At 43.1% G+C, this 13,204-nt stretch overlaps 1 protein-coding gene across 14 annotated transcripts in view; it reads right to left on the bottom strand.

Moving 5' to 3' along the window:
* Positions 1-13,204, bottom strand: part of JMJD1C (jumonji domain containing 1C) — a 325,097-nt gene that overhangs the window by 31,067 nt on the left and 280,826 nt on the right. For all 14 annotated transcript variants that reach the window (XR_012657050.1, XR_004373154.2, XR_012657049.1 and 11 more), the window contains 4 exons: positions 13,035-13,125; positions 12,613-12,743; positions 5,569-5,691; positions 4,370-4,509 (listed from right to left, as the gene is read on the bottom strand). Coding sequence is in view for 11 of the 14 variants with exons in the window: in XM_075072587.1 (XP_074928688.1) it covers positions 4,370-4,509; positions 5,569-5,691; positions 12,613-12,743; positions 13,035-13,125 (485 nt within the window). In the remaining 3 variants the exon portion in view is untranslated. The remainder of the gene's footprint in view (positions 1-4,369; positions 4,510-5,568; positions 5,692-12,612; positions 12,744-13,034; positions 13,126-13,204) is intronic.

Consider the following 13,204-nt stretch of genomic DNA (forward strand, 5'->3'; position numbering starts at 1 on the left):
ATAATTTCTCAACTCTGCTTTCTATTGCAACAGAAAAATGCACTGAAGACAGTCCATGAGAAAGTGTGGTTCCTAGATTCACTGCCATTGGCCACAGAACCCGGTAGCAGAGAGACACTATGCTACTTGGTTGCTGAACTGAGGCTCAGACTTGGTTCTGCAAATTTGTTCATCATGTCCTGCATGAGAAAGGCCCACTGTATCTAAATTGGTGTTGAATCTTGCTCCCAGATACATTAGCTCTTGAAGCCTTAAAGGTTTGTTTTTAACTTGAAGAAGATAACTTGACGTAAAAGATAACTTGAGTGAAGACAAAGTAACTTGTAGGTTTCACTAGATAGCAGGTCAAGGTAAAATTTAGGCTCCCCCTAGGTTTCTAACTACAAACTGCCTTGTCTTAAGCAAGACAAAGTAAAATCCTAGTGAACTTGAGTTAGCTAATTCAAGGTGAGAACACACCTTTTTACCTACTGAAGATGCACTCTGTGTGGGACAGAGGAATATTTTCATATTTATTTTTAACTCATGACTCTTCAGGTAAATACAGCCTCTCTCTCCTCATATCTTGGCTGAAGCTTCCAACTCAGCCAGTCATTCAGGTTTGGGAGGGTGTATGTGAAGTCTCTTATTAGACCCATGGGGGAATGTCGGGAATCACGGCCTGCAGCACAGCCAGTCTAGAAGCAGGACTTACAGCAGACCCAGTCTCTGGGCAATCTAATGAGCACAGCTGGCCCATAGTAGGCTGCCTGATTAGCTACACTGCCTGAATTGTTGGAAGAGTCAGCAGACCAGCTCTTAAACCCAGCAGCAGCAGCATTCACATACAGCTGTGATAGCTCCTTCACCTGCTTGTTCCCTGCCCTGCTCCTGCCTTGCCTCCCGCCAGGTAACCCAGTTCTGGCCCTCGGCTCCAATTCCTGATCTCTTACTTCAGCTCTGAACCCTGGCTTTGTGATCTGGCCTTGGACTCCAGTTCTGACCTTGGGCTCCGATTCCTGGCTACCAATTTCTGCTCTAACCACTTGCTAGGACTCCTGCTCTGACCATTCGGCCTGATTCCTGTTCTAACCACTAGGCATGACCATCCACATCCCAGCCACATGATAGGGAGAGCTTGGTACTATAACTGCTGGTCTATGCCAACAAATCACAGATACTCCATCTGTTGAAACTACAACACTGATGAATGCAGGTATGAATCCTGGAAACCCATAGAGAATAAGAGTACACCAGAGTTCGTTTCTTCAATAAATGACTTTAGTCAAGATTCTCAAGAAAGAACTGGTCTTTTGTAAGCCCAAAACTAGACACAGACTCCCTATTTTTTTTAGGAACAGTGAAACAGATGGATCAGATCCCTGTGTCCTTCTGATCTTTCAGGACAAGAGACATGACCTGTGTCTTATGTAGAAAATAGAAGGCCTGAAGTACTTTGTTGGTTGATCAGTCAGGGAAAGAGAAATAAGTTGTGAGAGGATCTCGCATCAAACTCAATCACATCTCCATAAGTTAACATGTCCAGCATCCATTGATTGGATGCCATTTGGGTACAAATGGGGAAGAAACTCATCCACCTTACCCTGATGCTAAGACTGCACTTGGACCATTGTACTTTAAAGCTGTCTGTTTAAAATTTGAAGGGACTCCCTGGTGCCTATCATCTCTTTGATAATGAAAGCAGCTAGCCCATCTGAAGCTTGCCTTCATTTTGAAGTGGCATCATGCCCTTTCTTCCGGATGGTAGTTCTAGTTCCCTGGATCTGCCCCTTTTGGACTGTGATCCTGATGCCCATATCTGGGCCTCTCGTGGGTCAGAACCTGGATCTCTAAAGCAGCTAAGGAATGCTGGATCTTCTCCAACTCATCCCTGAAAAAACCCTCTCTCTGAATGGCAGGGCCTCTAGTTTGATTTTGGAGGGGAAAAATGGCTATTGTTTTAGCCACAATGCACTCTTGCCTGCCACTAAAGTGGCCATGGCATCACAAATCGACTGGATTATGTTGTATGTAGTTTTTCATATGAATGAGAGAATTGAGCCCAGCAATAGAAGCATCTTGGCAAATTCTAAATCCTCATCTTTGGCCTCTGGAGACCTCTGCTAAGTTTCTGTAGCTCCCTATCTACCGCCTGACAGGCATACACTATTTATAATGAAGCTTCCTGTAATATATAGGCAACTTCAAAACATCTGTTCGGGAATGCCTCATTTTTTCCAAGGAACAGGATCCTCTTTCTACAGAAATCATTATCCTTTTTGCCAACCCAGAGATGGAAACATCCACCCCTCAGGCTCTGAATGGGCAGCTCTATATCTGATGCTCTGAGAGGCTAAAGCACCTTTAATGCCAGAACAGAGGACAGTTTCCTGTGCAGGATGCACCGCTTACTGCTGATCTTTTCTTTGATATGAGCAGGATGGGCAGCACCTGCAGGGCTCTATACGAGCATATATAAGTTTCCTGGCAAATTACTGCAGCTCCAGAGTACGTGGTATTTTTATTAAGAGCACTGGTGAATCCTCCTCCTTAAATATGCAGAGTTGGCCTTCTCTTTAGATCAGGAGGTCCAGAATGATCTTGTCCTTTACAGCCTCATTTTTTTCAAACTCACCTGCTGTTCCCTCCTACTCATCTCTATTACTCCACTGATAGTCAGCCTCCTTGGGTAGGGCATCACGTACTGGTGAGCAGGGACGGTTCTAGGCATTTTGCCGCCCCAAGCACGGCAGGCAGGCTGCCTTCGGCAGTTTGCCTGTGGAGGGTCCGCTGGTCCCACGGCTTCCGCAGACCTCCCGCAGGCGTGCCACCGAAGCTGCGGGACCAGCTGACCCTCCGCAGGCAAACTGCCGAAGGCAGCCTGCCTGCCGCCCTCGCAGCACCGGCGGAGTGCCCCCTGCAGCTTGCCGCCCCAAGCACGCGCTTGGTGTGCTGGGGCCTGGAGCCGCCCCTGCTGGTGAGTGTCTGGCTGGGCTGATATTCTCTAAGTGGTATTCAGTAGCCAGCGCGTCTTTATTTCCAGTCTATGATGGGGAGCATGCTTTGTGTTCCCTTCATCTCTCTCTCTCTTCTCACTCTTAAAGTTTGGAAGAGACAGTTCAAAAACTTGATTACATCTATACTGTAGTTTCTAGAATGAGCAGGTGGGGGCCCACTCCTAGAGGAATAGGAAAAGAAAGTTGGAAATTAGGCCCTGCTCCTAGTGATAGCTAGAGAGGACTCCATTCCAAAATGTCTATATACAACGAGAGGGGACCTATTTGCAATGTGAACTGAACTTGGCCAGTGAGAGCATATGGCCTCCTTTACTTTGTTCTCTCTTCTCTACTCAGGAAGAGCCTAAAAGATGGTTCAGCTCTTTGCCCCCTATTCTCCACTTCCTTCTCCTCAGAGAACTTGAGGGTCCTGATCTGACCAGCTTTGGCGAGAGCCTGCAGGCAGCACACCAGCAGGCTAGGACTCTTTGAGCACCATAGGCATTTTCCAGGGTGGCTGGTGAGCTGCATTTTAAAGGAGCAGCCAGAACAGCTGTTTTAGCTTTTCTTCTCTGCTCCCAGACCACTCTGGGACCAGTTCTCAGGGTTACTACTGCTGAGCACTCCCTGCACTTTCCTGGCTTTCTGTTTCCCAATGGAGGAAGAATCTTCCCATGTAGAACCTCTGCTGCTTTTGCCCCCTGGGGGGAGGGAGGGAGGGAAGGGCTTTGGGTCCCAGGTTGGCTTGAGGATGATGATTGCCAAGGCTTGAGGACAGCTCCTGCTATGCTTTCTGTCCCTTGACCTCTACCTCCTTCCTTTATCCTGGAGCTAATGTCCTGGAGGGGGGCTGCTGAGTTCAGGGGGTAGTCATCTGGCTAGATACTCCTGAATCCCGTTCTATCCTATGGAAGTCAAAACTCTTGTGTGTGGGTGTGGAAAGTGGGTTTCTTTATGGATCTTACTTTATCAGGACTCCCTGAGAGAAGAATCTTTCCCTAACTCATCCTTTCTGAATCTGAAGCTTTTCTGCTCTTCAGACAGAAAGATCTGTCCATGCTACGCTGAGTTGGAGCCTGGCAACAACTGGAGGCTGAGATGACTACAACTTTGTGTGTGAGGGTATGATATCATCAAAAGTCTTTGTGTTCCATCTCTATTGATCGGTTGAGAGAAACAGTACCTAAACCATTTGGACTGGTATAGAAGATCAGGTAAGTTCGCTTGCTCACTGAGACTATCCCAGGCAGTAACAGATGCTTAGGGGATGGGCATTTCAAACAAGGTCTCTGCAGTATTTTTTTATTTTTCTTTTTTTAAAGCTATAACAGTAATTTTAAAAAGTCTGATCATTCAGGTCTATAAAATAAATATCTATTTGATATAAATCTAACCTTTTGAAGAAATTCCCTTATCTTGTCAGCATCTTTGCCAGCATAAATGTGCCACAAAGCCCCAGGTAATTCACTTGAGTCTTTCAATCTTTTCCTTAAAAGGTCATCCAAATCTTCTTCTTCAAACTTCTTTAATACTCCTAAGAATTGATAAATAGACTCTCAAACCAGGAAGTGGAAAGTTGAAATATTTCTTATCATCTTTTTAAATTTCCTGTGGCAGACTGACTAAATAATGAGACTATTACATTTTCCAAATACTATAGAAAACCCTCCGAAGCTATTTTTTATTCACATATTTTATGTAATTAGAAAACAAAACAAATTATGTAAAAACCTTTAAAACAACAATTTATACTCAGATTTGAATGTAATTTAACATTGTTAAAATCTGATGGACATTTGAACATTGCTGTAATCAAAATATTTTAAATTCAGTCTTGGGAAACCAACAAAAACAATTTTGTGCCCATTCTTCTGCACAGTAACTAAAGAATCTCTTGCCTATTTCTAGAGCTATGCTGGTGCACATACAAGTAAATAAAGCAAAATTGAAGTTAATCTTATTTCAGCTCCACTAAAAAGGAAAAACAAATCAATGGTTGCTTATTACAAAAGGAAAAAAATGGGATAGTTTTATTTCCTTTCCTTATCGTTTATCCTCTATCTATGCAGTATTTTACAGCATCATACACACACGATTAGCATACACCACTTCAAACCCTCTGGCCCACAATGTAGTTGTTTAGCACTAAACTCAGCACAGCAAATACTATGACAGAGAGATTCAGGGTGATCCTGTGGTGTTCGGCAAACATCAAACTGGAACTGCTTTAAGAGCTGGAGTGCTTCATAAGGGAATTCTTTATCTTGCTGTCCATTTGCTCTGCCATTACCAGTACAAACAGGTACATTAATATGTAGGTAATGGCAGAAAAGAAGTGAAACAGTATGACAAAGAAAGTGATAATTTTTAAGCCACAGTATATTTAGATAAAAACTCACTGTGTATAGATTACCTCTGTGAGCAATATGCATACAGTTAAAGGCATGTTTCATTTATACATTATAAATATTTTAAAACAATGAATTAAACTTCAAGTGTCAATTTTAAAAGTGCATATCAAAATACTTATCCAAACTTTTAAGTGAGTTGTTATTCCATCCATTTCTGTATAATACAAATCAACTTTCTTTACCTGCTTTTGACAGTACTCCATTTCCTTTTGCTATGCCCACATAGGCAAGAATGTTCACTACATCAGAAACTTCAATATGGAGATTTGTAGTTCCTATATCTTGATCTTTAGTAGCAGCCACACCTATAGTACAAGGTAAGAGTTTCAGATAGGGTTTTGATTTATTTCAGTATATATTTCTCTTCATACTCATTCTTGTAAAAATAACTTTAGTTCAGAACAGAGAACAAGACTGGAAGTAAAATAATCTTGGTTTTGTTCCCAGCCTTGGTAGTGACTGGGTGTTTGATCTTAGGCAAGTCACCAGGAGTGTTTCCCCATTTTTTTTACATATGGGAACAATAATGCTTACCTGCCTTTGTGACATACTTTTAGATCTACAGATGAAAAACACTACATAGTACAAAGTAGAATTATTACTGAACATTACTCAGAAGGTTAGACAAATTTGTGTGTGTAGAGAGATGCTATACTTTCTCTCTAAAATATTCTGGTTTATTTAGGATTTTTTTTTTTTTTTTTTTAACACAGATTGTGGAAAATAGATCTTTAAAAGTGTTACTTCAAACAAAATTCTTTTAATCTTGCTTTATTCAGGCAATAGTCCCTATGTAATAAATCTATCAAAACAAAATTAATTTTCACCAGAATAATCAAAGGCATTTCCTGATAATGACAATTTTCCTGAAAAATTTGAACTTTATACTCCCAAGCATTTCACTATTAGACTACTTAATTTTGAAAAATCAGCTCTCTCCCCCAACTCTTATTCTCATAATGAACAGCTGTACTGCTGTCCCCCAAAACCAAAAAAAATTCTTAAGCGAAGAAACTTGTAAAATTTCAGGCCAAAAGGTAAAAAACGAGTAGTTATAAGTATCTGAAAAAACAAGGTTTTAGAACAAAAGGTCTTAACAAAAATTTGAAATAGAGGTGTCATGAATGTTTCACCTATAATACCTCAAACATCTTTTGACTGCTACCTTTAATACGCATTTCAAGAGACTCATATCAATTTTTAATCAAAGCCTTCATGCAATAAGTCATAACTTACCCTCTTGTAAAATTAATATGATTTGCAAAATAGCAGAAAAAAATTCATTTCTAAGAGAATGGAAAATGTCTTACCAATAATATCCTTTCTTCTAGCTGTGTCTCCCACAACTTGGGATGTTTGGGTGCTCCCCTCCACTCTGCAGCTCACAGAGGCAGATCAACATTTAGGTGTGATGCACACTGGCCATGCCCCCTCTGCTACCACTTGAGTTATTTCAAAGATGTAAAACTTGCACAACACTATTAACAAATAGCAATGAAATCACTATGTACATTAGACAAAGAAGAAATAGGTTGTATGGTGATGATCTGACCTTTGGCTCATGAGCCATCTAGGGTGGGAGAATTGTTGGAGACACTGCTAGCAGAATGGAAATTAACAGTAAGAAATTTTCCATTTTGCAGCCAAGCATCACCCACAATTCTGGACATCCGGGAAGTAATAAGCAGTGAACAGATGTAGGGAAGATTATGAAAAAAGCTGATAAGTAAGGAAAGAAGAAAATATTCCTCCCTTTTTGGTAAAAATAACATTATTTCTGGGCTGCTGCCTGCAGACATTCCTGCCAATGGCAGCCTCTGCGGAGGACACAAAGTCCATCTTACAGTGCTTAACGAAGGTATTAGTTGCAGACCAAGTGGCCACTTTTCAAATTTCCAAAGTGGATGCACTTGCTCATTCTGCCCATGAGGTGCTATGAAATCTTATGGAGTGAGCCTTGATCCCTTCTGGAACAGGAACCACTGAAGCTTGATAGGCTTCCATAATACATAGTTTAATCCAATTAGCAATGCAGGGGACACAAACTCTGAGCCCCTGGCATTTTGGATGGAAGGACATGAAGAGAGAGCCCAATCGCCTTGTGATTTTACACACCTAAGATAGGTATGAGCAGAGCTTTGAAAATCTAAGGTGTGCCTGTCATAAATGGATAGGTAAGGTAAGGGTTAAGTTTCTTTTACCTGGAAAGGGTAACCAAACACCTGACCAGAGGACCAATCAGAGAACTGGATTGTTAAAAGTCAGGGGCGGGAATTTGTATACCAGGGGTCTTTTTTGTTTTTCTCGGCTGTGAGTAAAAGGTTCCTCCTAACTCCATCTTATCTTAAAATTTCTTCTAAACATCTGTAGTTACCAAGGGATGCAAAGTAATTCGGCTATGATGATCTTGTGGGGCATTCACATGTATGTTGATTTGTTGGACTGTTTAATTGGGCTATCTTTTAAATCAAGACTGTTTCTTCATATCTTCTTAAAGCAAGAGGCCTGTATTGAGTTTCTTAATGGCAAGATTATTGTTTTAATTTCTTTCTTTTTTTATATAAACTTTTCTTTTAAACGTGTGGAGTTTTCTTTTCCTAGGGAGGCAAAGGGAAGGGACAGCCAGGATGTGGCTAGTTTCCTATTGCTTTCAGGGAAGAACAGGCACGGGGGAGGCAAAGCCAAGCTGTTGGGCATTTCATCTCAATTGTCCTGAGGTAGAGAAGCTTATCTCTTGGGAAGCAGAGAAAACCGTTTCCTGATACTCGCAGGCTCGACCAAGAGGCAAGCCTGAGAAGGAGGGGGGGGGGCAGGGTTTTCTCCCTGCTTTAGAGCATCCAAGGGATTTGGATCTGGGTGTCCACCAAGGGAGGTGGCCCAGAGAGAGGAAAGAGGGGGGTCAGGCTCTCTAATTAAATTCCTGACCTGGTGGCAGCCCAAATACCCAAGCTGGTAGTGAGCTTGGGGGAGTTTCAGGTAAGCCCCCAGACTTTTGGACGCTAAGGTCCAGGTTTGGGACAGGACCAGATTGTGGACGCTAAAGTCCAGGTCTGGGACTGGGAGGCTGAATTACCACAGTGCCATATCTTTTTAGTTGGATACTGTGGTTTTTGACAGAATGAAGGGAGCACAAACTCTTGGGAAGTATGGAAGGAGGACTATATCTTAGGAAGAAAGGATTTTGGTGTCCTGAGCGCTACCTTGTCCTCATGGAACACACAGTAAGACTCCTGTATAGAAAAGGCTGCCAGCTCCGGCACTCACTTGGTGGACATGACAGCTATTAAGAAACAAGTATTAATAGATAAGTAAAATGGTGACACTGAAGTCAAAGGCTCAAAGGGATGGCTTGTCAAAGCCCTCGACACTAGAGGTAGGTCCCACATTGGAAATAGCAACATGACTGTAGGGCTAGCTAATTGGACTGCTAAAAGGAATCTGATTATCTTAAGATTGTATGCTAGGGAGCCAGAGGATCCTTTGAACAGTACGCTACTAAGAACAGACACTTGATGTGTAATGGTATTGGGGTGTAGAACTTTCTCTTTGGGGAAAACCCAAAATGGCTGGAATTCTGGGATTTGCGCCGTGCTCTTGGCACCAGCTGTTGACTCTGGGCCAGACTGAGGAGTATGCTTTTAGTGTTGATAGTCTTCTAAATAAAACCAGTGTCTTAATGGCTCTGGAGGACAGACCCAGACCTTCTAGAGCTTCCCTTTTAATAGGCAAGCTGTTAGCTGAGGCTGCTCCCGGTCCAGACGAAGAAGAGGACTTTGTGAGAGAATGTTCAGTCTCCATGGAAATTGGAGCTAAGGCTCCAGTTTCAGTAATATCAGGTTTGAAAACCAAAGTCCCCTCCAATGTGGTGTTATCAGTATTATCATTACCTGTTCTTGTTTTATTTTCTGGACCACCTTCCCCAGTAGTGGAAACATGTAGAGAAGACCCGGCAGCCAACTGTGGGATAAGGCAACACTCTAAGGATCTAGGGTCTGACACCCTGGTGAAGTATTATGGCCTCTAAGTTCATGTGATTTGTCAACAGCTCAGTTGAATGGAGACCAAACATCTGAACTATGAGATCAAAAACCTCCTATTCAGGCACCACTTGTAGTTGACAACCATGAGCCTGCTGAGCTAGCCTGCCTTTTGGTTCAGATCCCATTTTACGTGGAATGCTCTGAAGGAAAGGAAAGGTGCTCCGCCCATCTCATTATTTCTACTGATTTCGTGTGTAGTGCCAGGTTCATTGCTCCCCCATGGTTTAAATATGCAACTTCAATTGTGCTGTCTGACTGAATCAGGACATGGTTCTCCTCTACAGTGGTCTGGAAGCACTGCAGAAAACAGCTTGACAACGCCTCAGCTCTAGGTAGGTTTATACCATGAGCCCTTTCCTCGGGGCTCCAGTGATCCCGAGTTGTTTGGGTCTTCAAAAGTGCTACCAAACTCTCCAGGCTGGAGTTGGTTGGAAAGCAGAAGGGCATGCCTTTGTGGACAGTGTCCTGAGCTAACATCCATTATAGGGAGTTGAACTGCTATGTTGGAATCCCAGAGGCAGCAGGGACGTATCCTGCAGGCTGTACTGAAAGCCCTGACAGGCTGGATCTGGCCCACAGGCCGTAGTTTGCCCACCCCTGTCCTAGATCCACTGAAGTCAGGAAGTCTCCCCGCCCACGGGATGACACGATAGAGGTCAGAGTCTCTATCCAAAATCTTGTTCTCTTCATTCACTTGCTGAGCCCTTTGAGGTCCAGAACAGCTCTGATACCCCCTGTGCATTTCTGCAAAATGAAAAAGATTGAGTAGAACCCTGAAAACCATTCTTCTGAGGGAACACACTCTAGCATTCTCATATCTGGAAGATGAGATATTTCGTTCTGGATGAAATTGTGCTTTAAGGGGTTGCTGAAAATGGAAGACTGGATGAAGAATGGATAGGGTGGAGCCTGCAGCTTGAGGAAATATCCCTTGCTCACTGTACCCCTCACTCACTTGTCTGTGGTCAATGTAAACCATTCCCTCAGGAAATGGGACATTTTGTCCCCTAGTTTCAGTTCTGGGCAGAGTCTATATGCAATCTTTGTCAAAATGGGCTTGCAGGGAGGCTGAGATCACTCTGGATTTCCCCCAAAACTCAATTCTACTGTTTTCCTTTGGGGAATCCGTTGTCCCTTTGTTGGTAACTCTATGGTGACAAAGGCTGAAAGGAGCACCTCTGTCTGAAGGCCAGTCTATACTCTTTTCTGAGGGCACTTATCAAAGAAAGAAAGAGAATGTTTGGATTTTGCAGCACTGTCAACCACCATCTCATCCAGCTTTTTTCCAAAAAAGGGAGAGCCTGTGAACTTGGCCGAGCACAGCACCTGCTTAAAGCGGGTAGTCACCTTCCAGGGTTGGAGCCATAAATAGAATCTGGCTACAGACATGGAAACCCTGGCTTGGACTGAGGACTTCATTTGCAGCTGATGCTTCAATGGATGCAATGCTGTTACTAGGAAGCCCTTCTTTAAAATGGAACCAATGTCAGGGTGATCTCTGTTCTTAAGGGCTCTGAGATCTTCCATCCAGGAAAGAGATGCTCTTGCAAGCCATGTCACTACTAGGAATGCCCTGAGGGTGGCAGAGGCAGACTTTTTGAGAGTGGCCTTCATCTTTCTACCCAGGGACTTCTTCAGGCATATTTCCCCTTCTGAGGAAATAACCACATCCCTTGCTAGGAATGCTACAGCTGTGTCAGACTGAATTTGAATCATGGAGACAACCTTACTGCACAGTCTGGAATTTCTCTGAGGGAAAAAACCTATTTTTTCCCAGACCTGTTTGGATTCAGCCCTCACCTTCCAAAGAGGAGGAGGGACAAGAGTCAGAAGATTTGTACCATCTGGATGTTCTCTGTTTTTCAGCTCTTTTGAGGCACAGAGGGAGTGTAGAAGCTCTGGTGCGGCTTTGGTGAAGCCTTTTGTGCCTAAAGCCATCTAAATGGATCTCTCTCTCTGAATTCTCCCCTGCTGGGTTCCATTCTGGGGTGAGGAGAGACACTGCTAGAGCCCTCAAACTGGGAGAGAGGAAGACAGATTAGGAGCCCTGCTTCTTTTCCCAGGGCACTCAAGACCCATGTTAAGACTTGTAGAGGTATTGGGGGTTGGGGCAGGGGGTGGAACCTGTTAACCTGCAAGCCTCCATGCTTTGTTCTCCAGAATCCCCCAGGTCTTACTTCCTGAGTTAACTGGCTGGGATCCTCTTCATCTTTGGAGCCTCTCCCTGTTCTGCACGGGAATTCTTGGTCCATTTTTCCCATGATGGAGTCACAGCTGCCTTGGTGGGAAGGAGAACCCAGATGCCTGTTCAACTCATAGCTCCAGGATGTAATGGAGTGAGTATCAGCTGTCTGGGCACAACTCCCGGTCTATTGAGCCTGGGAAGGCTGCCTCATAAATAGAGTGCAGTTTAGATTTGATCCAGTGCTTTCTTGGCTGCTCTGCCATACCTGTATAGGGGCAGAGGAGCCGTTAGGTAGACTCTGCAATGGAGGCTAAGGGTGATTTAAACCATCGGAGTGTTAACTAACCCAGGAGGAGGAGATACCTGAAAAAGGGAAATCTGCTCACCACTTCTGGAAAAACTGAGTAAAATATTGAAGAACTAGACAAATGAGGGTGGGAACAATCAACCTGTCAATTGCCTGCTGCTGTGGAGACTGAGAATCTGGCGGGGGGGCATGGCCAGAACGCCAAAACATTGATTTGCGTCCTTGAGGTGCAGAGTGGAGAGGAGAGCCCAGACAGCCAGAACTGTGGGAGACACTGGAGTGCAGAAAGACAGAGGGAAGCGAAGTCTGTTCTAAGTAGGTTTTTTGAGTCTTCAACATACAATAAATATAGAGGCAGAAAAATTAAAAGACTTTGGAGTTCATTAATAAAAGAAACTGATAAAAGCAATATTACTCTGTAGAGAATATCCACAACTGTATTAGAGAGGATAAAAAAATACAATGTATAAGAAATACCCTCATGCTTCAGGGCATAAATCAATCATTAATTGAGAGAGATTAGAAGTGATTTCCCTTATGGTCTATCCATAATTGCTTACTAAATGACAACTGCACCTTCCTCTAAATCATCAAATGCTAGCCACGGTCAGAGACAGGATACTGAATTAAAGGGAACACAGGCATGAAAGGGTATGGCAATTCCTGTATTTCTATGGTATTAATAGTTCCTTACCGTACGCACTGCATAATCTGGGTCCCAAATCTGGACGTACAAAAAACCCTGGTAAATGGGAAGCCAAATTCAATTTTCCTTCTGGGTTACAATATTCTGGCAATGGTAAACTTTTTAATAAGTCTTCATACCTAGAGAACAAAAGGACAAAGATTGTACACGTCTACCTCAATATAATGCTGTCCTTGGGAGCCAAAAAATCTTACGGCGTTATAGGTGAAACCGTGTTATATTGAACTTGCTTTGATTCACCAGAGTGCGCAGTCCCACCCACCCCGGGCACTGCTTTCCCGTGTTATAGCCAAATTTGTGTTCTATCGGGTGGCATTATACCAAGGCAGCAGTGTAATTGGATGCATATGATTTCTGAGAGATGAATAAAATCATCATAATGAATTTATGAATTTTAAATAAAGAAATACCTTGCAGGCATCATAGCCTTGAAGTCTTCACCAGAGGGCCAGTCTTTCAGTTTTAGTACAACTGTTTCCCCACCTTTTATTTTTTGCCGTTCTGTAAACAATATACAAATTATTCAAAACTATATACATTGTAGGTGTTTTCTTTATACTGAACCGGATGATACAACTGA

This window comes from Chelonoidis abingdonii, chromosome 15 (genome assembly GCF_003597395.2).
Source record: "Chelonoidis abingdonii isolate Lonesome George chromosome 15, CheloAbing_2.0, whole genome shotgun sequence".
NCBI lineage: Eukaryota > Metazoa > Chordata > Testudines > Testudinidae > Chelonoidis > Chelonoidis abingdonii.